General features: G+C 36.2%; 1 protein-coding gene and 3 long non-coding RNA genes across 6 annotated transcripts; all 4 read right to left on the reverse strand.

The window, feature by feature from the left end:
- Positions 1 to 1,532: 1,532 nt before the first annotated feature.
- On the reverse strand, positions 1,533 to 4,279 carry LOC149621441 (uncharacterized). The gene is made up of 5 exons (XM_089853732.1): positions 3,428 to 4,279; positions 3,200 to 3,368; positions 2,849 to 3,066; positions 2,464 to 2,783; positions 1,533 to 2,406 (listed from the first exon to the last, which is right to left on the reverse strand). The coding sequence occupies exons 1-5, from the start codon at positions 3,575 to 3,577 to the stop codon at positions 2,181 to 2,183; spliced, it is 1,083 nt and encodes a 360-aa protein (XP_089709858.1). The 5' UTR covers positions 3,578 to 4,279; the 3' UTR covers positions 1,533 to 2,180.
- A 232-nt stretch (positions 4,280 to 4,511) lies between these two features.
- LOC149621442 (uncharacterized) lies at positions 4,512 to 6,485 on the reverse strand. The gene is made up of 3 exons (XR_016375087.1): positions 5,826 to 6,485; positions 5,726 to 5,765; positions 4,512 to 5,644 (listed from the first exon to the last, which is right to left on the reverse strand). It is a non-coding gene; the product is annotated as an uncharacterized LOC149621442 (long non-coding RNA).
- A 6,934-nt stretch (positions 6,486 to 13,419) lies between these two features.
- LOC149621443 (uncharacterized) lies at positions 13,420 to 17,863 on the reverse strand. Of its 3 annotated transcripts, none has more exons than XR_016375064.1 (4): positions 17,717 to 17,863; positions 14,591 to 14,691; positions 13,916 to 14,511; positions 13,420 to 13,800 (listed from the first exon to the last, which is right to left on the reverse strand). It is a non-coding gene; the product is annotated as an uncharacterized LOC149621443 (long non-coding RNA). The 3 variants fall into 3 exon arrangements; XR_016375062.1 differs by having other exon boundaries at positions 17,035 to 17,863; XR_016375063.1 differs by having other exon boundaries at positions 13,420 to 14,511; positions 17,035 to 17,863.
- Positions 17,864 to 18,349: 486 nt separating this feature from the next.
- On the reverse strand, positions 18,350 to 19,658 carry LOC149621444 (uncharacterized). Its single transcript, XR_016375089.1, has 3 exons — positions 18,802 to 19,658; positions 18,533 to 18,685; positions 18,350 to 18,470 (listed from the first exon to the last, which is right to left on the reverse strand). It is a non-coding gene; the product is annotated as an uncharacterized LOC149621444 (long non-coding RNA).
- Between the last annotated feature and the right edge of the window lie 7,315 nt (positions 19,659 to 26,973).

A 26,973-nucleotide genomic window follows, 5' to 3' on the forward strand; every position in this document is an offset into this window, starting at 1 on the left:
CACTGAAACCACTGGTTATTATAAAACGCCATATATTGGGAAAATAAAGGAAGGGAGTGCGTGTCGGAGTTAAATGTGACCTTCTTGGTATAACCATATTATTGGTTTAACCATATTATTTCCGCGGGAAATGAATATATCAAGTACTGAGAAGTATTTTTGTTTATGTGATCTTTACCCTTTACCACACAGGATAAACTTTGTTTCTTTGTCTTAAGTAGACGACATTCACTGTAAACGACAGTCTTATAAACAACTTAAAACAGATTTAAACTTCATTTGGTGCAAACTTGAAAATTTGTCAAGCCAGCGACAATTAAAATATGTCGGTCAAGGTGCTCAAAAGTTAGTAACCATCGACACGAAATCCCTTCAAAATAATTAATTTCATGATAAAATGTTTTCGGAAAATGCAATTGTTCTTGAAAAAGCGTAGATATGCAATTTTTTCAATTAATTTAGAGGGACTAGATCGATTTACAGTAAAATCAGTTGATTGAATTAAATATTGATTAAGGATTGAGTGGATAAAAAAAACTAGAAAAACATTTTTTAATATCTGAAACTTCAGTCAATTGATAAACCTCACACATATCGTTTGTTTTTTCGGCCTTGGTCCAAACCAAGACGTTTTTATATAATTTTTACTTAAGTAGTCATAAAATTTACGTACTTTACTGTAAACTCTACAGGACTCAATACTGCAATTTTTACGTGTCTGTTCATGAATTATATGAAAGTTACTGTAATTTTTACATGATTCCCAACTGGTTTTTTTACTGGCTTAATAATAGATTATACAAGGTGCAACGCAATATAAACAGGACTCGCATCTGTAATTTTTACTGAAGTATCCATAAAGTTTACGTACTTTACTGTAAACTCTACAGGACTCAATACTGCAATTTTTACGTATCTGTTCATGAATTTTATGAAAGTTACTGTAATTTTTACATGATTCCCAACTGGTTTTTTACTGACTTAATAATAGATTAAACGAGATACAATGCAATATAAACAGGACTCGCAGCTGTTTTTTTTACTGACTTATTCATGAATTACACGCAACTTACTGCAAAATATACAGGTCTATTTACTGCAATTTTTACCGAATTATTCATGAATTATATCACAGCTACTGTAAACTGTACAGGATTCCTAACTGAATTTTTTACTGGCTTATTAATAGATCATACGAAATTAAACGTAAAATATACAGGACGGGTAACTGTGTTTTTTACTTTTTTTTCTTGTTAAAATTTCATGTTTTTTTCTGTAGGTTGTTTTTGCGAATGTCATGTAAAAGGTACAGAAATGTCCTGGCAACGGGCGCGTCCATAGCTTTCCTGTAATTTCAACAGAACATTTTTCTCTCAGTGTAGCTGTACAGCTCAATCTATAGATGCCCTGACTAACTTAATAATAATCAACGCTCAGTGCTGAAAATTCTCAGTTACGTTACTCTTAAGAAGTGGGCATGCACTTGGAAATATTTTTCTAATTCGAGAAGATGTTTTTAAATAACGATGAACTTTTACATTTAAAAACCAATTTTTATTTGCATCTACCTTTTGAAGTCAAATTCAACATGTGCGTTTTTCAGTTTTCAACCGGAATTTCCAGTGTACTTTTTGTCTTTAAGACAAAAACGATATATATAGGGTGCTATGTTAATGAGCGTGTTTATTGGGCCCAACTGAGTGGAAAGTATAAAATAACATGGATTGTACAGCCCCCAAACATTGGCCCCTAAAACAAGAAAATATCCAACAATGTAGAGTACGACTTTAAACCGAGGGACCAGCTTGTTTTTGAACTATCTAAAACCGTTTTGTACCTTTACTCAGCAGAAGGGTATAACCAAATGTTGTACAACCCATGTTCTTAGATACTTTTCAGTCAGTTGGGCCCAATATACACACTCCTTCACTATTGATGGACTGTATATTCCAGTGTCAATTAATATAAGACATTTAATCTGTATTGGACTGCTAGTTAATTCTAGACTATATTGCAATTATTTTTTTAAACCTTAATGATCTTTTAGTGCGTAATTACCACCTAGTTAAAGGTAAAATTGAAAGTGACGTAGAATGGAGTTGTTACGTTGCTGGTGTTCTATATTGAAGTGGAAAATTATTTTTTGCGTTTCAACAAAATCGAATTCGTCTCGTGACATATTAAATATTTAACGTCTGAGCAAACTGGTTGAAGATAATTTCGGTAATGAGCACGGCTACTGTTCCCGACAACAGCGTGAAAAGTAAGTAGAAGGGAACGCTGACGCTGCTCAGGTCCAAATCAGCCGCGCTTTTCATTGGTCTCTTCCAAGTGACATGCCCATATAAATGACGCATCTCAAGATCCAGATAGTCCAACGCTTGCGTTTCGAATAACGGTTCCACGCTGCAATAAAACATTCCTCAAGCCCCTTAATCATTTTACGATAACACTCATACCGACATCAGTTGGACGAGCTCGTGAATGATGGGGTTGTTTTTCATCCAAGTGGCGTTGAACATGAGGTGCAAGTATTCGAAGGCCAGTTCTTGTCGCGAAAAGTAAAGTCCTCCGTGGCTCAGAAAGAATTCTTTATTCTCGTAATCGAAAGTCAAGAATTGTCCCAAGAACCAAATCAGAAAAGTGTCTCTCGTGATCAGAGCTTTTTCTCCAGAAAGAAGAGGAATGTACGCGTCAAGCGCAAAATATTCCTCAGGCCTGGTGTAAATGCTCTTCTTATCCAGCGCGTCAAGCCATTCTTTAACAACTGGATCCCGCGTTGCCTATAAATATACGCAACAATGACTTCCGAAGAGGAGAATAATTTAACACAGAAACGTCTATTTACCAATACTTTCAGATACTCGAGGGTTCCAGATTCTTCGAACATGACAGGTGGAATTCCCGATTTGATCAAGTCCGAGAGGGTATCGATGCAATTGTAGCTTTCCGTCGTGAACTCCGTGCGCAAGAAACAACTCAAGAAAAACAGAATGAAAGTCACTCCGATCAGCCACGACGAAGCGAGCAGACGACGAGTAACGTGGGGCAAAATGGAGGAAATAGCTGTAGGGAATGTATTTATGTCAGATTAAAGCGCTAGCCATCTTTCGGTGGTATTCTCCGCTAATTGGATTGTGGAAATCTGAAGTAATGGGAAATTTCTTTATCAAATGTAAACAAGCTCTGGATTGCTTACGTTCGGCGCACAAGAGCGAGGCGTTCTCCCAGACATTTTCCAGGGATTCTTGGGCCAGCTTCTTGACAACTTTCTTGGTGGACACCGATTGGTATTTGTTGGTTACGACGGAGTGAATGACGAGCAAAAGTGACAAAAGCATCAAGGTAAACACCATTAAAATCACCACCTAATTAAGGGAATAATGTAGTTCAATGAATTGGGAAGCGACTCGATTGCAAAATTTACTGGAGTGTCCATATTTAAGAAAGATAAGGATGTGGACACGACTCTTTTGGGGGAGGCCGACACGATAATCATCCTAGCCGTTTCGTACACCGGAGACGGACTGAAATACTCCTGTCGACCATCGAAAATCGTCAGTGGCCCGGGAATCATGATAAAATTTGATTTCTTAAACCAGAGTATAGATTAACAGGCAAACTCGTACAGTTCGGAGCAGGACAATTTGGTCTCGCCGAATTGGTCTCGCCATTTTGGTCTCGCCGATTTGGTCGCGGGACTAATTGGTCTCACCGATTTGGTCTCGGTACTATTTGGTCTCGGGACTATTTGGTATCGTGATTATTTGGTCTCGGGACTATTTGGTATCGTGATTATTTGGTCTCGGAACTATTTGGTATCGTGATTATTTGGTCTCGGGACTATTTGGTCTCGTGATTATTTGGTTACCTATTTAACTGCCTCCTTTTCCAAAGCAATGATCCCAATAATTCGTTGCCACCTTTTCCAAAATATTCTCCTATTGATTAGCTGCCACCTTTTCCAAAATATTCTGCTATTTAGCTGCCACCTTTTCCAAAACATTCTCCTACTATTTAGCTAAGACCTTTTCCAAAACATTCTCCTACTAATTAGCTGCCACCTTTTCCAAAACATTCCTACTAATTAGCTGCCACCTTTTCCAAAATATTCTCCTAATAGTTAGCTGCCACCTTTTCCAAAATATTCTCCAATTAATTAGCTGCCACCTTTTCCTAAAAATTATCCTATTAATTAGCTGCCACCTTTTCCAAAATATTCTGCTATTAATTAGCTGCCACCTTTTCCAAAACATTCTCCTACTAATTAGCTGCCACCTTTTCCAAAACATTCTCCTACTAATTAGCTGCCACCTTTTCCAAAACATTCTCCTACTAATTAGCTGCCACCTTTTCCAAAATATTCTCCTAATAGTTAGCTGCCACCTTTTCCAAAATATTCTCCAATTAATTAGCTGCCACCTTTTCCAAAATATTCTCCAATTAATTAGCTGCCACCTTTTCCAAAATATTCTCCAATTAATTAGCTGCCACCTTTTCCTAAATATTCTCCTATTAATTAGCTGCCACCTTTTCCAAAACATTCTCCTACTAATTAGCTACCACCTTTTCCAAAACATTCTCCTACTAATTAGCTACCACCTTTTCCAAAACATTCTCCTACTAATTAGCTCCCACCTTTTCCAAAATATTCTTCTAATAGTTAGCTGCCACCTTTTCCAAAAAATTCTCCAATTAATTAGTTGCCACCTTTTCCAAAAAATTCTCCAATTAATTAGCTGCCACGTTTTCCAAAATATTCTCCTATTAATTATCTGACACCTTTTCCAAAATATTTCCATTATTGCTAATAAATTGTTCGTGGTAAGAGGCGGGCTTTTAATACTCATATAAATAATCTTCTTACCCCCAAACATTGTTGGGTTGGGTTAGGTCCCGAGACCCATTTGTCCCGAGACCCATTTGTCCCGAGACCCATTTTTCCCGAGACCCAATTGTCCCGAGACCCATTTGACCCGAGACCCATTGGTCCCGAGACCAAAACGGCGAGACCAAAACGGTGAGACCAAATCGGCGAGACCATAACGGCGAGACCAAATTGTCGCGTACCGCGTACAGTTTAATTAAATTCGTTCCTATTTATCTTTCAGTTTAACTTACGTTGAAAGCTTTAGGCTCATTGTATAGGTTGGTAACTTCATTAAAGCTAATTTTATGGTCTTCGTAACATAGTCTAAATCATCGACAAAATTATGTTACTATGAGATATAAACGTAAGTTTAAAATTGGCCATAAATTAGCTAAAACTACTTTCAGAGAGATAGTTAACATTTCAAAGAATATAAGAAACCCTTTGTTGCTTGTGAGATTAAGGGTTTCTTGTTTACGATTCGAAATGATTTGAATACCGATTTGATTTCTCAAATTTTTTAACGTATAAACAAATACTTCTCTATTATTGGTTTAAAATTCAAAATTAATCGAGTTGAACAAAGCAAAGAATTTGTCGATTAGCGAGGACTTAGACGCTAGCAACGCAATTCTTTCTCGCTCTAGTCTCGACACAATTTAAATTTCCATGAAATTCCATGTAATATGAAAAATACCGCATGTTGAAGGATCGTTTTAGATATTCCGCTATAAATATGTAAGATGACTTCGGACGCTCCATTTCCCACGATTCCTGACAAGAAATATTTAAACATTTTTTTCCACGAAGAAAAATCATTCTCCAAGACACGCCACCGGATTTCCATAAACTCACAGTAATTGTCGTCACGTTTAGTGGAGTTTCCTCGGCGTACCTAAAAAAATTATTTTCCAATCGACGACCACATTACGATTTTTAATAGGCAAAGAGTTACTTGTATTTAAAATATCGAGTATTTCCAAGAAATTTAAATGGATTCATTGCCATTTTGGGTTCCACTTAAATCCAAGCGTGTGCTATGCGAAACCTCTGAAGGCTGCAAAGTGTAGCTGATTGATATGCGATTGTTTATACTATCATACAGCGACAAAAAGAGTGTGTTAAATCGTAGTAAAATATATTGGAGGAGCTTAGACTCTCTAAACTCAAACAGAAATGTAATAAATGTTATTTTTGCTTTGACTTATAATTAACTTATACCCTGTAAAGTGATTGTTTTTAGTAGCAGCATAAGTTTATGAGGTATGTTCCATAAGTATGACACTACCAATACTTCGTAATTCTAGAGACTTACTGAGAGCTAGTTCGACAACGACAAACGACAATTGCAGACTACACTCTGTGTTGCAGTCCATCTTTCTATTTAGTCTGTCCTATCCTTTGACAGCGCCGCACCATGCGTCGCTTTACGAGAATCTATGACGTTTCACCAACGCCGCCTTATGACAAGCTCTCTCAGTAACCAGTGACAAGCTTATGGAACATATCTTATGAACTCACGGAAAGAGACTATAATTGTTGGTTTTAGTAGAAATAGGATGGGAACTTATTCTTCTTCTGGTTTAAGTTAGCGTCTAAAATGAACTTTCGCGTAAACTTTTAAGTGCGCGGTTTTAATCCAGTATACTGCTGTCGAGGTCAATCAACGCTTTTAATTTGACACAAGCCAATTAAGTGTTCATAAATTAGCTAGAAACTTAAGGGTAAGGTGAAGACAAAATTAACAAACCTAGAATCGATAATATTTTAAGAGAGCTCAGAGAATAAGTACAGTTATGGCATCAAATCATTCTCGACTTGTACCATAGGAGAGTTTTGGTATAACGCGTTATTATACCACTCACTCGCACTTACTAAACTGTTGCTGGGGTTCAAAACGAATCGCGGAAAAATTAGACGAAATCTGGAAGCTTGACTCAACAATGAAATTTATTAATTACTGTTATAGTTATTAAACGACATCTTAGACCCGGAAAATTTGTTTAATAGTTCTAAAAGTTTTATCGAATCAAGATTGGCTAGAGTTGGACATAGAAGAGAATCCGATAGGTACGAAATATTTACCCTTTCAAGACTGAATTCTAGTACAAGCAGGCTCATATTACACGTCATTTAATGATATTACGGCTGGATGATTTTTGAACAAAGTTAGTTAATTATCCTCCTAATGGAGTTAGTTTATGAACATTAAAGCTCGGTTTTAACTTAATGCTTTCAAGCCTCCTTTAAAATTGAACGTTTGAACTTTGGCAAGAAAATTCGATATCAGAAACCAAAACTAACTTGACTCGTGTAAACTAAAGTCTATTTTTAATTTTAAATTTAGCTCGAAATGTCAAATGACTCGTTTTTAAAATCCAAGGTGACATTTTACATCAAAAATAAACTGTTTTTGACCATTTCTAATAAATTTCAATAAAATCCGCGCTATTTCACGTTACAGCCGGTTATTTGTATTTTGCCGTGCAAGTCAAAGCCTTCACGAAAACGACGGTCAAACTAATCAATCAACAAATTTTTGAAACGAAAGTAAGATAATTTAGTTTGGATGTTAGCGAAGCAGAAAATTGTTTTGTATTTAAAATATAACCTTTCAACTTTTAAAGGGATGTACAATCCGTTATGTATTGGCGGGGCCTATATCAAACTTATCTTCCATCAAATATAGCTCTACTGAGCATGCGTGAAGTTCGTAGCATTATCAGTGCATTGGGAATGGGCATCTACCGTAGAAACAGACGTTCAAGCAGACGACAGCCTAATCACTACTCCAGGAAATAGTAACACTACTACTAAAAAATATAGTTCTTGAGTCTTATAGACACGCCCATACATAACGGATTGTACATCCCTTTAAAAGAAAACTCAATATCCCTAACTTACTTTGCTAGTGTGAAATGAAGTGTATTATTAATTCGAGAATTAGCTCGGAATTAAATCACGTATAATTTTGTATTTGAATAGGTAATACTAATTGATCGTTTCCACGAATTTCAAATTCTAAAAGAGGCATTTTCAAGTTTTAACCAGTAAACTACAACTGTACTTTACGCCTAAACCCTTTTAATTTATGTAAGGACAATAGTTTCACAATCGAGTGGAAATTGCTAATTTAAACTTTAATGACAACATACGCCATAAGTACATATTAGGTAAAAATGTTTGTAGGAAGTCATCCTCTCGACTAGGACAGGTATTATTTAGATTTCCCAACTTGTATATTTAGTATCCTGGACAGGGTTGGCAACTACCTACCCAGTCCGGTTTAAACCACCTGGTTTAATCCGAATTTTTCCACTTAAAAAAATCCACCTAAAAATCCGGCTTAATTATGAATGAGGGAAAAACAATTTTGTGCCATAAAAATAATTAAAATACAACCAGAAACAAGGCAAAAATATATGAAGAGATATCTAAACATTATTTATCATAAATGATAAAACTAATAGTTATGTTAGTAGTTACTGTCCAGTTATAGCTTACAATATTATACCAGTATCACTCGAACTTAAGCGACTGTTAGTGTTGGGCTCGTGCACTCAGGAAAGAAATAGATTTCATGAAAACATTTTAGCAGTTAAACTAGAAGACGATTTTATACTGGAACCAGGGCTAGGGGACAGTCTGGGAAATAGCACACTTCCACTGGTCGAAAACCAGTTTATTAATTGCTTTTACTAGTTTTTAAATTCGAGAAGTGGGGTTACTGCTCCTCGGGACCAGTTTATTAATTGCAAATCTATGGGAGAACAAAGGGTGGGACCAGTCCGGAGATTAGTTTATTATTTCCATGCCATCTTTTACAATGTCATTCCAAAATGTAATGACGGAAAACATTGGGTTACTTTGCTGTTAGTAGAATGTAAGTATATAATTAATTTATTATCTCAGAAATATTTTGCTTCTGGACTAACTAGTTCAAAAAACTTTACCTTGGTAACCAACAATAATGTGCACACGATTGCCACAGTGCAATTAAGGTATTTTAAGAATTTTAACAAAGTCAAGGTAGTATATTAATTTTGTGGGTAAAATTTGTTGGGATTAACCTTTCAAGCTTTGCGGGTTTACTATAAATACATTCAAAAGTGAAGAGTTGATCGGTTTGTAAGAAATACGCTCTTAACATTGACAACTAGCTTTTTGCCAAAAATATCAAAAGAAACAGAGAATGCGTAGAAAAGTTGACGAGGAATTATTTTCGGATTTTTTTGTGGCAACCCTGACCAGGGTAACCATATACATATATTTCCGTACGTTTCCATGACGGTGGCTTGATGCTCGTGGATGAGTTGCTTCCGGTGATAGGCTAAGATTAATATGATAGTCTAAATCGGGGCGGACTAAGGCCAAGAGAGATTATGATATTTCCCGTCTGGAGCTTAGATTAAAAATCGATGACCTATTAAGTCGCTTCAGCTACCAGCTGGGAAAGCGCGGCTCTGACTACGCAACGAGATTTCAAGAGAAATGAAACCAATTATCACCTGATATTAGAACATCTGGTTAAAAATGTTGTATAGGCTGGGTGTTCTTACACAAGTTGTTTTTACTTGTATTGCTAACAAAAGATAAAATGCGTTTATACTATTTGGTTCGGTTCAGGTTCGGTTAGATTAAGCCAGGTTGAGGATTAGTTAGGCTTTGGTTATACTGGAACGAAAGATGTATTTTAACTTCAAAATCAAACTTTTGGAAAAAGCCAACCATATCAGTTACAAAACCTTGTTTTGAGCACGAAACCAGAGACGGGATCTTCAATCCTCCAAAGTTTGGGATCATGCGATAGAGTATTATAAAGCTCGTCTCCTTTTTGTATCCTCTAAATTAGCTTTAAAACACTGTATGGGATAATAATTCCCACAAGTTATCTGAGCACGCGCGTTAACCACCGCGCTACTTCTCTTACTGAGTGTTATCAATGCCTTTTAACAACTAATACAAACAGAGTGTTATTAGCTTGTGAGTGTATAATAATCTCCATAAGTGTGAGCAGAAAGTACATTATATAACTCCTGTATGGAACCTCGACAAGGCTGTGATGAGAAGAGTGTGGGTTACTGGCGTGATATCTCTCGATGTTGTTGGGTGTTCTAGTGAGAAGGCGCTCGAAGTCCACTACGCCTACACGTACCTATTAGTCAGATCGATAAAGACATCCCTAAAGCTCGTGTCAACTCTATCGATGGAAGGTTTTGGGTTTTCGGCTGACTGGTTGGTTGGCCATATCTTCAACAGGTTTTGTATAGGTCAACAACCAAAGCAAACCTTCATTTCACAGAGCTAGATGGACTATTTCTTTTTCACTGCAATTCCACTTAACATTCGTCTAATTCGGTGACGCGACATGTATTTTCAACATTAAGCAACAAGGACCAAAGACGCCATATTTCACTCAAACCTTTTTATCCAAAACTGAAAAATATCCGCAATTATACGGCATGGCCCGGGTGTATTAAGGAACTGGCCACAAAATAGTCTTAAAACTACCAACTATGGAGTGCTTGCACGATGATTTTATTTTATTGTTTTTTTAAACTAACTTTTTTACAACTTTGAAATGATGCATAAAAAATGCAACGCGTCGAAAAAAACTACGTTCCTAGAGGCAGAATAGCTCAGAGTTTGCGTAATGTTGAGAAAAATTCAACCAAACCATGTCGAAAACCTTCACTAACCAATTAAGGAATAGTGACTCTGCACAAAGAACACACATATATTCTTTACGATAATATTTATGTCTGATTTAATCTGCTATCAATCTGCCATTATGGAATCGTATTAAAAGAGACAGCTGCAATATAATGCACTTTTAAAAGAGACTCATTTTAACTCCAGTAAAATTACTCCGTATTAATGTCGAGTAGTTCGATCTGAAAGGAAAATCATATTTCCAGTTTGATGGAGTTTTGATTTTAAAAGTTTTGTTAAGAAAAGTATTTCTGGGACATGGGAGAGTTTAGGGGTGGGAACTCGGGTCCACGTTGTGGCTCATTACCTCGATAAATCGAAAACAGTCTACCCTATTTATTTTCGAAACGAGCCGTGGTTTAAGACTCAACATGAAGAATATTTCGACTCAGATCTTTCAATAGACAAATTGTCTAATCGGGACATGTGCTTAGATTTTATCTACTACTTCTGTAAAATGGCTCAAAATTTGATCCTGGCTGTATTTCAAATATTTAGATTAAATTTAGAGCAGATTTTTTAATTGAATGTTTTCAATACACATTTTAATTATATTCAAATCATATTTTGGTGAAATTCAAATCATATTTTGACGAAATTAGACCATATTTGTATTTATGGTACAATTAAAATTTAATGAAATCTCTCTAATAGCTTGATTAAGTTTCGACCAGATATTTTTTTAAATTTTAATTAAATTTGGATCAGATTTTTTCGAAAGTTTTTATTAAATTCAAACAGTTTTTTTTTTAAATTTGAAAGAATTTTTTTAGTAATTGCAAAGAATTTGGGCAAGATCAAGTATTAAATAACATTGAATCAGATCAAGCTTTAAATAAAATTTAATAAATTCCGATCATATCAAGTTTGAAATAAATTTTGCATCGGATTTTTTATCGAATTCAAGTATATAAATATAAGTATATACTTACCAAATTAAGACATTCGCATGATCGCTACGAAGCCAATAATATTAGGCAAATATAAGCAGCCGGCAATTATTATTGTCCCGATTTCGATAGTTACTTACGGTTACTGTGAAAGGGTTCTGTAACATTGCGTCTTACATTGTGTAGTGCTGCCGAGAAACATTGAGAGGAACCACCGTGGTCTTCCGCCATTTTTAGCCACATCGTATGACGTACATCTACGATGAGGCTCTTAGTTTGACCTGCCCTGCTGTCATTCTCGTAGTAGTAGTAGTGTCGATAGTAGAGCCTTTGGCAGTATAAAATTTTTCGATCGTCATTGAAGGGAAAGTGAAAGGGAGAGAATTGTGGTGAAGTTGATATTTTTCGTTCGTCTACTTAAAAGGAAGGGAATTATGATAGTTAGGTTAAGCCATATACTCTCCCTTAAATATTCCTCTCTCACCCGTCGACAATAAGAGTTTCACGCTCCCGTATTTCAACATTCAAAGAAATCGAGGGAAATTTTGAAAGCAAAAGCAAGTATTTACTGACGTTCTTTTTAGAATGGTCTTAAGGCACCGGGATATTACAATTATTGGGTGTTTTACCGAATTGTTTCTCTTTCAAACGCTTCTGGCCATAAGTTCATGTTAGAAACTTATAAGATGCGAAAATTATGCGTCGGCATAAGTCTGTGTCATAAACTAAAAATTTCTGTACGTGTATTAATTGAGCGTTAAGTACTTAATGTTAGAAATTTATAAGAAGCGATAAGTGTGCATCGGCATAAGTCTATGTTGTTAACTCATCGAGGGGATAATCACTAAAACTATCTGTTCTTCGATTCGCCGGAATATTACAATTACGGCATAAGTAAATTTATACGGGTAATAATTTTATCAATGTTTAGGGTAGAGCATCGAGGGGCTATTCACTGGGGTTTTATGCACTGTAAATCGTTTAAGAATTTTAAGAGATAGCGCTATTCACTCATTAGGGTTAGGTATAGAGGTGTTATCCACTCATTAGGGTAAGGTTTAGAGGGGTTATCCACTCATTTGAGTAAGGTATAGAGGGGCTATTCACTCGTACGATGTGGCTACTATTACGAGCCCTTGGGTCGTCTTGTTTTTCGCCCAATCGCGGAAATTGGTTTCAAGAATAGTTTTAGAAATATGCCGCGAGTGCCGGAAATAAAATACTCCCGGGTTCCACAAACCCCGTCCCCCAACCTTCCTCGCTTCCATCGTCTGGACGGGAATAGAAATACGGGCGCGGGGAAATTTTGGAGCGACTGGGACGAAATGTGGACTCGGTAATGGCAGGATTGCCACAAGTCAGAGATAGTCAAGAGAACCTGAAAAACAGGGAATTGAAAATTCGGAAAAATTTATCAGGAAGAAATAGTCGGGGAATTTAAAATAGGCCAAAAATGTCATGGAAAATTCAGGGACTTTTACCTCTCTGAGTGACGATGACGTCACGGAGAGGTATAACACTGGCCGTGTCTGTGTGTGTTTCTGTCACCGCATTGGTAGTTGGCAAATCGGAGTAAACGTATTCACAATATTCGGACCGCGTTCGCAGTTCACAGAAAGCAATTTTTGGCTTCTACTCCTATCGATAGGATTAAGAAGAACGTGGAGATCGGCTAGGATTACGAAAAACGTCTAGCCAGCCAAATGTTCGCGCAATTGTGGGTTTACTTATCATTTATTGTAGATCAATCGCCTTATATACCCTAAATTTCCAAACATTGTTTAAGAGGCAGACGCTCAAATTAAAAAATCAAAAATAGCTATGTTTAAAATGATTTTAGGAGTAAAGTTTCTTAAAACGATTTAACTAGTGCTAAGGTAAATTAATGAAGACTAAAATAATATCAATTATATTTATTTAATTATTTAAGAAAACCCTCTGAATTGGGTCTCGACTAGGAGAGATTTATTTTGGTTTCCAAACTTGTTATGTTTACTCCGTCGTCTGCACATACACATGAAAGCGTGATACACGCGACGCCATGGATATTGCAATCGTAAAGGGGACTGGTATAAGTGACAGCTTTGATAGTTCAAAAATCTTGGCAGGAGGATCGTTTTGACGTTCAGTAAATGGCTAGGGTTCTAGAAAAAGTTGCGCAAGCCGAAATGTATCTTCGAATGTCTGATTTGTCTAAACTCTATGGATATGCTCTTCACTTGTCTCTGCATGTGCCATGTGCTAATTTTGAAACACTTTCTCAACAAACATGTTTAAAATTAAGACTGAAGAGACAGATTTGAATAAAAACTGTCTGTTTGATAAAGCCTAGAATAATAAGGGATAAGTGGACAAAACAGAATTACTGAAGGACCAGATATTAAATATGTTCAGTTTAAAGACATGATGTTAAAACATCAACTATATTAAAAATTACTCTCACCCCAAAATTCCATTTGCACCGTAAAAGGTTGCAAAAATTCAATTCCCCTTAAGCCAAGGGTCGTGTTAAAAGACTCCCAGACCAGTAATGGCTGTAGTAGTTTTCTTCCTTCTTCAATCCCTATCATCACCTCTCAAATCGGAATGACTGTCAGACTCTGCTTCAACAGCTATTCTTGAATCGTTTCTCGTCCGAGAATTAATATCACAGACCACGTCTTAGAGTTTCCTTAGTTCCCAACTGCTGGCCTGGAGATCACTCCTAAACACTCTTAATCTTATACTTTCAAGGATAAAATTCAGTAACTTCTGTCTCCACTGTGTAGAGCCTCGAAAAATAGTCGCTCGAAACTTTAATGATAAGGAATGCTGGCTATTAGTTTTTAAGCGGTTTAGCTCGAGAGACTGCCAGTTGTATCTTTATTGGTCTTTGCCTAGTTTTTCTGGGTTTTCTTTCGTCTTTGATCTTTTTAAGAAATCCACCTTTTTCGCGTCCAGACAAAATATACTGATGGGTGTTATCGAGGATACTGGCGGAACTCGGAAGCGAGGTGATATAAGTTCATAAACTTGAGCTCTGATTGGTCGACCAAGAAACTAGAGAGAAAATGAATTTCGAGTGCGACGTTCACATCATACTGGAAATATACAAATGAAGGTTGGTTTTCATACATACAAGAAGCCATCGTATAATTACTAAGCATTTGACCACGAATCTGATTGAACAGAATATCGTTGAAATGGCGGCACTCCAATAGAAAGTTGAATTAAGCGTTCCTAAAGAAGTGAAGTTTCTTTAGGGGAGATTGTAGAAAGTGGATAAAAGAGAAGCGCAAATTGTATCTTGAATTGAAAAAAGACTGCAATTTAAAACTTTTGTTAGCATAACCGATCCAGCCTCTTGTAAAATATTACACAAGCAAGTGATAATGATTGCCATGACAAAAGTGCACTGGATCAAAATGAGCTTATATATTTTTGAATAGAATAAAGTGGTGGAGAAAGTTTAGCCAAAAATTTTGATTTTTCATGGTAAAATTGGGAAATTTTCTTTAACTTATTTATAGGACTTTAAGTGGCAAAACAATGATGTCATATTGGATAATATGACAGTAAATTTATTTTTCATATATTATTTGACTACTTCTACATAATCAAATATTATAGAACTGAATTAGGTTATGTAACACAATCTGCTAAAACTTGATAAAGGAAACTAGAAAACAATTTAAGTTTAGATGTGGATGGTCAATAAAGAGCAATTTACGCAACCAGGCTTTTTAAATTAAATTAAGTTGTCTCATACACTGATTATTTAGCTATTAAACAAAAACAATTGTATTTTATAGAAACTTACTCAAAAATATAGGATTTAAAGGGTTGTTTTATGAATAAAATATTGGTTCAAATATATAGGATTTTATAGGAAATGTAGAAAAAATGGGCTTCCTAAGATATCTTACACTTCATCCAAATTAAACGTTACCATTTGTTGGCCTTAATGCGGTTCAGTGTTTTGGGCTTTTTACCTTTTTTTCTCTATGTGTTTATGCATAAGTTTATAATGCCTCTAAGTAGAGAAATGGCTGCTACTCCTATGGCAATAGTGTTTGTCTGGCTCCCTTTAATGAAACCCTATACTCTCTCCGTATCATTCATCACCTCAACTTCAATGCAAAATTGTACCGCCTAGCCTAGCGTTTCTTTTATCCCTTTTAGAATAATTCAGGACTGAAACCGCCTCTATAGGCCCGTTCGCAAGCGCGCGAGAAGCTCAAGCTGAAAGCTGAAACCGTACTCTAAATGCGATTCTCGCAATTCTACCAGCTGTTCTCAAGCGCGATGACGGCGCTATTGCGAGAGCGGATCATCACTTCTCGGCATCTCGCAACGATCTATCTCGGATAGATATTTTCTGAAATCAGCGTCAATTTTTCCCCCTTTTCACCCCCATTTAACGCGTAAACCAGAAACAAGCGCCTGCTAGCATTTAAGTCTTTCGATTTGATTAAACAGTCTGTGATGGCGTCTTTAAAACAGAAAAAGAAATGGAAATATTTTGCAACAGCTACCAATATATTTGAATTAAAATATAGGTACTAAATTCAAAACATGCTGCACATTTTTAAAGTTTTTGTTCAAGAATCATTTATCGCGGCTTATAAAATACCTAAGCCTTTGCTATGAAGCTAAAATCTTACCAGAGTACGAAAATATCCTTCTTATCGTTACATCCAAATGGGATGCACCCACCAACGTATTTTTATTTATAATTTTAGTTTTTTTCTTTTATTAATAATGTTTTTTTTCTTTAATAAGAGCAATTTAATGACCCAAGCTCGTACTATTTCCGCATCCTCCTCCATTTTAATTTTCGAACAACTTCAGCTTCTTGCGACTCGCGAGGGACGATCTGCTTTTCTTGTGAACAAAAATATAGCAGCTGATTCCGACGGCAGAGAGCGTATGCGAGATACGGATCTGCGAGCGAGAAGACAGACTCGCTTCCACTCTCAGCTTCTCGCGCGCTTGCGAACGGGCCTTAACTCACGAGAGAGAGAGGGATTTGGGGTTGCTCAAGTAAAATTCGTTCCCCCCCCCAGTGCCTGCCTATACGAAACGTAAAAATCTCCTTTATTCCACTGGATGATTTTTCTTTCGTCTCGGCCGCTTGTGGCTGCACCGCGACAGAAAATTAAAAATTTTCTCTCTTCGGATCTTAGCGCTATACGAGTTCAGACGTCACAGTAGCCTGCAGAAGATGCCCAGTTGTAACCCGTATTTGTGTATTCAGAGGCATTATAAACTTATGGTTTATGTAATAAACCTAACTTTAACATGTTACTTTGTTCGTTAGTCTGTTTGACAGTTTGAATATGTGTATGGTCCACATGAAAATCAAACATACTGATTAAGACAATATCCGCAACCAACTCCTAACTCGTATTGGGAATTAAAGAAATGGGTATAATTGCAGTGTTCAGTTTCCCTCAATTCTGCTTAGTGTTTGCTAAGGGAAGCTTAAATACATTGGATTTATTTTTATTTTACTGTTAAAAATAATTCCTTTTAACTTTAAAAATTCTAGAAAAGTGTTTCGCTGTTACAAAAGTATTTTACCCTTCGGTTCCATGCGCCGTCAGACGAAAGGGCTAATCCAATTCGCAGCTTATTTCTAAGCTTGAGGATGTAGAAGGCATGGTCTGTATTTTAATACATTACGAAAAGAGAATAAAATGGGAACCTGGTTTTAAAACACGCTGAATAGCGATATAAGTCCTTCGCAAAACTTCAATTGATTTACAAACTTTCATGAAATAATTTTTTCTATAGCATGTAGGAACAAGAACATATTTATTGCGCTCAGCATTTGTATGTCTGTTTTAAAATATTGATTGAGTTGTAAATATTATTCTTTGAATAAGCGCTACCTATAAGAACTAAATGTACAGAAACCGTTAGTGCAATAGACGTTTCCGTTGTGAAAAAGGAGGGATGCAACCCTCAGTAAGGAGACATACAAGAGACTTGATACATTTCCGTCTCTGCGCACTCTCATGATACAAAAAGACTATAGCGCAGGCGCAAAAAAGCCCCCCCCGTGTCTTTCCCTCTTAACTGCATCGAAATGGTCTATCTCGTATATTACTTTACTGTGTGCTCTTATATTCGGCAAGTCACCAGCGAATATTTGCCGAGTCTATAGTATAGGGTGTATGCTGCTTACCCTCTGCAGGCAAAAACAAACTAGAAATAAATCATTGGAGAAATCAAGATTTGAAACGACTTAATTTGTACTTACTCCTTTTGAACATGTAAGCGGCCTTTACGCTTTACTTAGAAGCTAGATGGCTATAGTGGGGATATCTTTAGAGCAATGGCGATCCCCATTCATTTTTCCCACGGTAACCTTGAAGGAGAAAAGTTTTTAAAATGTCTAACAATGGTTTTTGTAATTGAGCATTTGCGAGTGCAATCACATCTCATTTGAAAAACTTAAATTTTTAGCCACATCGTAGTATACGATAGGCCTTTGGTTTGACCCGAGCCGTAATAGTAGTAGTAGCAGTAGTTGTGGCCGGAGTTTTCGCTTCGTTATCGTCAGATTTTAGCTTGAAAGGAACTCGATAGTACCTTAACCCACAGATAGGGCTAACTGAGCTCGGTTAGAGATTTTATTTTAATTTTAAAATATTCACAACACACCCGGGAATTGAACCCGGGACGCTGGCGTAGCAGTAAGACACTCTATCACTGCATGGTCTGCACCATAAAGACTAGTTGGGAGAGCCTAGTTTTCATCCTTAACTTATCTCTAAAGTATCGGGGTGCGGGGTGGTTCTTCTTTATCTGTGGGGACGGATATTATTTAATTTCTATCAAAGGGGTCGGATACTTTTGAATTTTTACCTTTGGGGTCTTTTTATTTATTTCCTTTTTATTGAAGTGCTAATTAAATAGATGACGATGTCGCTACTATTATTACCCAGTTCTTGGGTCGATTTGTTTTACGTTGGGAAGTCACGATTAAATCGAATGGCTTGTTGCTATTTTACCTGTTTTCAAATACTTAAAACTATCAAAACTTCATGTAAGTCGAAATTATACACTTCTATACCTTTAGAGATCCGCGAAGAGCCAATTTTCTTCAGAGAACTACAACTGAGAGTTAGAGTCAAGTATTAATCATGTTGGAAAATATTTTAGTCAAATCGGATTTTTTTGAAAAAGAAAGGATGATATGTAGATGTTTATAATCATGTCTTTAAAACTGAAAATTTGAATATCTGTCACATAAGCCAATTCATTTTGTTGAGTTATGTTTTATTTTCAATGCTTTGTTTACTAAGTAAGTTTTCATTAATTAGATCTTAAAGGAGCACTTACGTCTAGAAATCTCAAGTCTTTCGCTGTGATCCTTTTATCGCTTACTTTATAAATCAAAGTGTAAAAGTGCATTTAGGATCAAAAGTAGAGAATTGAAGGAGTTGGTGAAATGGGTAGCGGGTCAAGGAAAATCAATAGGCAAGTTAAGAAAATGCTATTACGCGACTCCAAGTCCCTCGGAAACGAAAAAATAGAGAAAAAAATTGTAATTTCCAAAGTTTTGGAAAAAGACAAAGTTTGCCAGGATGAAGTGAATTTCTCGAAAGTTTTTTAACGTCGCTTTTATACACCTGCAATTTAAAATCAATGATCCTTTTGAGGATTCCGCCTCAAGCCTTCATCCTTTTCTCAATTCAACCAAGACCATCTTATAAAAACTCCATCGAAACTTACTTTAAAAATATTTTCAAGGACCCCAACCATTATCGGTGGACTTTTGACACTCGACTCCCTACATCAAGTCCTCGCAGCCAAATGGCCATGTATAGAAAATTTAAACAGCATCATAACGTAGTAACTGCGTGCCTTTGAATTAATTCTTATCTATAAAATATATGTTATTTAAGGTTGTTGTTGGGGCCATTGACCCAGGGAACCTTTTTTAAAACCAATTTTTTTAAGAAGATACATTTTCCAACATATTTGATGTTTTTTAGTAAAATATATAATGTACTTATCCCTCAGCCTATGAGACTAATTATTTTTTATTTTATTGGGCAACTGGCAAGTTAGCGTCTTTGCTATCTACTGTACTTCCGCTTGTCCATTAACGAATTAAATATTTCCCCAAGTTCCTTAATTTTATTTTCCCAATTCAATAGATTTTTATAAATTTCAACACATTAATAGTCATACCATGAACAATTTTAGTCCTAAAATTATCCTATTTAGTCTTGTTGACCCATGAATTGTACAAGACAGGAAAAAAACCCCATTTTTCCTATATGACAAAACTCCATTTCATAGCTTCTGCAATAATAAAATTTTCCTTTATTTCGACTAGGCCTACCCTACTGGCATTTTTCACTGTTAAATCACTCATGTCGCTGTATAGCCTTGAACAATGAGTTCTCGGATTAAATCTTTTAACTACTAAAGACTAATGAGTAAATTAGGGTCCTAGCGAAACTGGTGTTCAGTTTCTTAGGAAAAGCAGTTTGTCTTCGAGCTTTTCCTTGACTGTCAGTCAGTCAGTAAGAACTTTTACTTAAAATTAAATATATAGATAATTATATTCCAAAATTTCCCTGCAGCCATTTAGGAATGCGTGAAATATTTTAATATTTAATTTTCATCAAATATTTAGTAGGTTGAAGAACAAAGCCTGAAAAATTAAAACAAAAGACATTTCGGCGTATCGGATTCTTAGAAAATATTTCGACTGAAATTTAAAATGGTGTTCCATAAAATAACTAAGACGTTCCGATGGGCTGACGAACCACACCAGGTGTCTTTTCTTGTTGTATCTTAAAAACCGTGAAGGGGAAAGGGAAACTAGACATTTTATGGATACAAAATCCATTTTTTGGAGGAGCGATAGTAATCTAGTATATCAAGGTCACTCAAAACTTAAGTGATCACTGATGATAGTAAAGTGAGGAGAGGAAGTAAATTGTATTAACATATTCCTCTAAGATCATTTGCCCGCCGTGTCTTAATGCATCCTTTTTAGGCTGGTCCATTTAGGACTATGACTACACCTGTGCAGAGGATGCTGGATCCGTTTTATCGTGGAAGCGTCTAACGTTTATCTTTGAAAATAATCTTTTAAAAGATACGTTATTTTTGGGATCCACATACCTTGGGCCATTATCATTCGCACAGTCAATTTTAAATGATAAATACACGGTTATTTGAATGATGTGGCTAGGTAAATGCACTTCCAGTTAAGTTTGTAAAATCGTTTTATAAACCATTCCATTAAATACTGTTGGAGAATAAATTGCTTAAATTGAGTGGATTCCAAATTAATTTTTTGCGTTTTTCAAAATATTTTGGCTTGAAATCAGTCGCTTACCAAATATTTGCACCTAAGTTACTCCAGGCTAGGTTTGTTTCGTTTGGGATAGAAGAATGTAGGTTAGGGTTAGTTAGGTCAAGTTAGTTTAAGCTATGTAACTCAAACTTAAAATAAATACTTTTTAATGAAAAAAATAATGTGCTAGACAAATTTAGAGAATCGCCATAAAAGTAGTATATATTCGGCCAGATCTTTGCTTGATATGGATTCCCTTAAAAGGGATTATAATGAAGATTATGATTAAAATTAAAGATAAGATCAACGGTTTTCTCCATTAAATTTATTAACTGAGAATTACTTTTCTTAATCCGAATATCTAATTAACTGTTTCGAAGTCCGGCTTACTTTAAAAGTAAATAATCCTTCATTTCTTGGCTGAATGATTCTATAATCGCGTTCTCGGGTTAGTTTTCATTTAAATAAATCGGGGGCATCTAAGCTAAGGTTTAGGTTTCGTAAACCCGCGATGATGCTCGGTTTCGGTTGAATGGGAATTTCGAACTTTACGTCCAGCCGAATGGAGTTTCGGTGCGATTGCAAGGAAACTATGTCCAAGCAACGAAGATAGAATATCCCATAAATAGAAAGGATTCGATACTAGTCAAGTATCAAATGTTTTACGTTTCCAAAAAGCCATAATTTGAATATCAAAAACTCAGGCTTCTAATAACCCTGTTGAAAGTTGGGGGTGAATGTCTTTCATTTTTGAATAGAACTTTCCCTTTTCTTGAGACCCTTTTTTATTTTTCTAACTTTTTATCGGTTCGGGTTGCCTTTAATAATAATTTTGAAAACTTTCGGTTTCAAGATTAAGGTATATAAGATCGATGTACTCTTTTTTCCGCTACAAAGAACCGGGCGTCCTGCAACACACCACGTCGCTCCATCCCTACTCGCCTCTACCCTGAAGCTATCCGGGATTTTAATCGAGTTTTCAAGAAAACGACAATTTTATACTATAAAGGTACAGTGAAATGTTTTTCTCATAAGCGGGCGATGACTCGCAATCGTTATTTGGAATCTATCTGGAATGAATTGTTCTTGATTGATTCCTTTTTAGAAACTAGGTTCACAATGTTTACAGAGCAATTGTTTTATTGCGCTATCTTAATAAGCTCTAAATCATATTAGTGCTTTTAATAAAAAGAAGTGTAACTTCTCATTTAAAGGGAATGAGAAGCTTCGTTTGAAAAAACCTCTTATTTATATAACCAGGGATAGATAGACTTTAAATAGGTTACTCATAGTTATTTTTGTCACGGTTATTTAAGATATAAAAGTTTTTAATTCTTTTATATAGATAGACTTTTTTAAGACGGAATGGGTAACAGGGTTATTCGGGTGCGCGTCCAAGTCCACGACCCCCTTACCCGTGACGGAGGGGTATGAAAGAAGAGGCGGGTCTTATTTTTGTTATGGCGTTGTATGTATATCCGGGTCAAATAAACGTCGTCTGCCCTTCGTCTGCCAAGTTGGCATGGGCTCGGATTGTAATTTTTGAAAGAACATTGTTTAAAAATGGAAGTTACACAAGTTGCAACTGAAAAAAATGGGGAAGACCCAAGAAAAATAAAAGTGAGTTAGAATTGAGTAAAAGTCTTCATAGATATTACAGCACGAACAGGTTTTAACCAAACACTAAGCTCACAAAACTCCTGACCATTCACTAAGCCTTGGTTAACTTCATCAAATTCGTTTACAAAATCATGAGGATAGTAGAAATGATTGGCTTAAGAAAGAATTAGCGAACACTTTTCACCCTTACAGGATGTACTCCAAATCCAAAACACCGGCACCAAATTCACTAATTACCTTCTTAATTGCTATTAAAAACAATTCCCGAATAATTACCGGACCCTCGCATTTAGACGGCTCCATTTTGAACCCCTGTGAAGACGCTTATCTGTACAACCATAGCCCACTCGATCCGAGCTCTATAGCTATAGCGCGAGCAGCTTGCGTCGTGACGCGCGTGATCGAGTGGGCTATGGTACAACGCAAGAGGGGTCGTAGTCATGGCGACAGAGGTAAACAGGAATTACGTATGTTTGGCCCTCCTTGTCAGCAACGTCACCAATACGTAGTTTTTGTGAGCCAATAAGATAATTTAATTTTTTGGTTACGTGTTGAAGGAAGGGACTTTAAACTCGTCTATTAGCGATTTCCACTGACTGCTCGCGGAGCGCTCCCATGGAGCCATATAAATGGGAGAAGTAGTTCTCGGCCTCGTTAAAGACTGTTTTTGCTAAATCAGGGTCTCCTATATTTATTGCTCCATGGGAGCGCTCCGAGAGCAGTAAGTGGAATTCGCTATAAGAGTTGGACTGAAGTAAAGGCCAAACATTGTTTATTCCGTCTTAAAAAGTCTATCTATCCCTGATATAACAAAAGATAGAATTAATTTCTGTGAATTCAAAAATATCAAGCTTTTAATTCTCCCATTTCTGGTTATTTGGCAATAAACATTTGAAAATGCTTTATACGAAATTATTTGAAATCCACTTTTTATTAGAGGTGTGCGGTTAACCGTTTCAATCGAATAATTCGATCGAATACCGAACCGAATAATTCGATTCGGTATTCGATAAGCCCATTTTCACTATTCGATTCGAATATCGAATACCGAACTGACTATTCGGTTAAAGTTTGACTACCATAAATTTAGGTTCTTGGCACTAGAGAGACCCAACTTATTTAAAAAATATCATCCCAATTTTATTTGTCTCCCATCAAAAACTACCAGCAAGTGCATAGGAATATTTTAAGAAATACTTGACCACCAATGAGGAGAGGTATTTTGAAATTTAAGAGCTTCTAAATGTTCTTCTCCTTGCTTTTTATTGACTATTGGCGAATATTAGGGTTACTACCCGATTAGCCGCGAATAGTTGGCCTAGTATTCGCGAATACTAGGGTTAAATATTCGCGGTTACTAGGCTGAACTATTCGCGATAAATCGGAAGGAAAAAAAAATACCAAGGCCCAACTATTCGGTATTCGATTTGGAATAAACTATTCGATTCGGTATTTGATAAGGAAAATTTTTTGGTATTCGATAACCGGTTCGATACCCAAAAAGTGGTATTCGCACACCCCTACTTTTTATGAACGCAGAAACGTTTCACGTAGGCTGTCGTTACAGGGCAGCTCGAGACGCGTATAGGATTCCCGCGCTTTTTTCCTCACGTCATAGTGATGTCATAAAACGGGCGAAGCTCGAGAAGACAAAATTATTCATATATATCGAGTTTTCGTGATTTTTCAATGGATTTTAAAAATAGAAACTTTGGTTCAATTATATTAGAAACTTGATATTTTGAAAGTAGAGACTTGAAAGTGTAACATAATACAACTTTCGTGGTAAAATATGATTTGAAATTATAAATTCGCATTCCCTTTAAATCAAAAGTATATACTTTCTATCCTAATTCATATAAGTTACAAGCTGTTATTCCAGCGGCGTCGCTCGCATGTAATAAGAAATTCCATTTAAATGATATAAAGAATGGGTAGATTTTACTGATGACTAATATTTTTGTAGCACCCCAAAATCGAAGGCATGCCTCTGCGTTCCCCGTCAGTCCGTCGGGACATTTTTTATTACTTTTCATGAGGGCATAATTCCATAAAGAACGGTTTTAAACTTCTGGCCGCCATTCAAAAAGATGGCAAGAAATCGAAACCAAAAGATTATTCAGCCCGTCTCTAGGTTAAAGGAAACCAGTGTACTAAATATTTGTGAAATAGGTTGAAACGCGGGGACTTAGTTGCATATAGAATATTTTTTACATTTCTGGGCGCCATTTATTAAGATGGCGGAGTATTGCAAACATTTTTCTCTTTCTACTACTCATGAGTAACGTTCCTGCAAATTTTCAGCCTTCTAGGGCAAGCAGTTTGGGCTGGACGCTGATTATCAGATTTATATATATATAGATTTTTCGGACTCGCTGATTGACTACCTGACTGGTAATCACTGCCCAGTTCAAACTTTTATTCCTAGAAGGCTGACATTTTCCTCGGGGCGTAGTAGTAGGAAAGCACTGAGAAAAACGTGTTCAATCTTCGGCCATCTTGATAAAAAACTTTCTTCTTGGTATAACCTAGACGTTTTTCAATCGATTTCGCTCATAATTAGTACACTAGTTCATATACCCTATAGACGGGTTTTAGGGCTTTTTGTATTAGTTTGTCCGCCATCTTTTATAATGGCAAACAGAAATATGAGAAACCATATTTATGGACTTCACTTAAACTTATTTTACTATTTCACTATGGCCATTGTTGGGCTAAATTTTCCGCCATCTTTTAAAATGGCGGGCTGAAAATCATCCCGATGGTTCTTTTAGTTCTAGTTCATTGTATGTAGAAATCTTAGTCATGGTTTTCGGAAGTGTAAGTACATTTGATCCCTATGAAAGAAGCTGTAGGTGCGCACTGCGCGAGATTGAAAGCTAATTTGAGACGTCGATGCTGAGGGGGGTTGCACAGGGGAACGAAATCCATTTTAATGGCATTCCTGCTTATATTAAACGGCAGGGAACCGTGGTCCAAGCACCGAGATAATATATCCCTTCCCCTCGCTTTTGCAATGAAAATTTTAATACGTTGACTTCCCTTCCATTAAAAATGCCAGCAAAAAACGTTTCCAAAAACTTGTGATAATTTTTCGATCAAATATTATAAAAATATAAAAATCTTTCTAACAAGACGACCCAAGGGCTGGGATCGTAATAGTAGCTACATCGTACCTTACTTAACAGGCGTACAGAAAATTTGAGTGAAACGCCCTTTAACTGTTTGAAAATTATTACTTATTTTACTTATGTTATAATTATAATAGTGTGATAAGAACGGAAAACGTCAGTGAGTACCCCCACGATGCGCATCCTTTAACAGTAAAACGAAATACCCGTAAATACCCACCCATTAAAAGAAGTACTAAAGAACCCCTTGATGCCCTAGCAAAAAACTATAACCCTTAATCCTTACCTTAACATTTTTATTTACGTTATATTGTAATATCTGGGGCCCCAAGCTAGTACTTTTAAAATTCTTCTCGATTTGAGGAGAAATACACGTGGATTCTAATAATAAACACCGTCTTAATACCATTCAAAATATAACGTCGGCAAATACTTGCTTTTGCTTCTTAAAAATTCTGCTCGATTTCTATGAATTTTGAAATGGGGAGCGGGATTGAGAGCGTGAAACCCTTATTGTCGAGGGGTGACAGGAATTTTAAAGGGAGTATTAAACCTCCAATTTAAATTAAGGCAATACCATAATCCTATCTCTCTCGCTTTAAATATATCGAGCAAACGTAAAACACTATTTGCAATTACCTTACTAGTAAAATTAAATGCAAGGCTTAAACTTACTATTATAATCCTCATCCTTTTAAAATACACGAACAAAAAATATCCCCTTACCACAATTCTCTCTCATTCACTCTCCCTTCAATGACGAACGAAAAATTTTATACTTCCTAATGCTGTTCTCTTTCAGGACGCCATCGCCGCCACCACCACCTTCAACAACAGATCAGGTCAAATTAAGACCCACATCGTAGATGTTCATCATTAGATGTGGCTAAAAATCCAGTATAATAATGGATGTACCAAGCCGCTCTGACAAAGGTATACTTAAATTAACGAAATTTTAAATGCAGCCCAGATATCAGGCGTGAGTTACCAATGTGGATCTTATGATAAAACTTTCCCCTGACCCTTGACCCTCCGTCGCGAATTAGTGAAAGAAAAAATAACTATACTATAAGCATAATCTCTGAAGGAATATTCACCCTAAACCAGCGGCTATTTTTCAAATTTTTCCCTCAAGAGGTTTAGGTTTTGGAGTCTAGCCCTGTTCGCCATAGCTAACCGACAGCGCCACATGCTATTACCATGAATCAATTAATAGATTCGTGCTATTACACTTAGTTAACATCAGCAAGACATTAAAGAACATATAGTCTCATTTAAAATTTTAAAACGATAAATAAAATTGCAGTTAAAAAGCGTATAATTGTTTCGCCAAGATTGGATTGTCCTGTAATCGGATACACTTTTAAAAAATAGAAGTTTCCATTTTACGATCTGATTAAGCTAGTTTTCCATTCCTATTGGTCTGTGTTCTCCGCGTTAACACAT

Source organism: Phalangium opilio, unplaced genomic scaffold, assembly GCF_054372755.1.
Source record: "Phalangium opilio isolate 3A_F unplaced genomic scaffold, DU_Popi_V2 ptg000204l_1, whole genome shotgun sequence".
NCBI classification, from domain to species: Eukaryota; Metazoa; Arthropoda; class Arachnida; order Opiliones; family Phalangiidae; genus Phalangium; species Phalangium opilio.

Bases quoted from the DNA above. Each gene is read 5' to 3' on its own strand.
- LOC149621441 (XM_089853732.1), bottom strand. From the start codon at position 3,577: ATGATTCCCGGGCCACTGACGATTTTCGATGGTCGACAGGAGTATTTC. The intron at 3,369-3,427 runs GTAAATTTTGCA...TCCCTTAATTAG, and splicing joins TCTTAAATATGGACACTCCA to GTGGTGATTTTAATGGTGTT. The intron at 3,067-3,199 runs GTAAGCAATCCA...CATTCCCTACAG, and splicing joins CTCGCTCTTGTGCGCCGAAC to CTATTTCCTCCATTTTGCCC.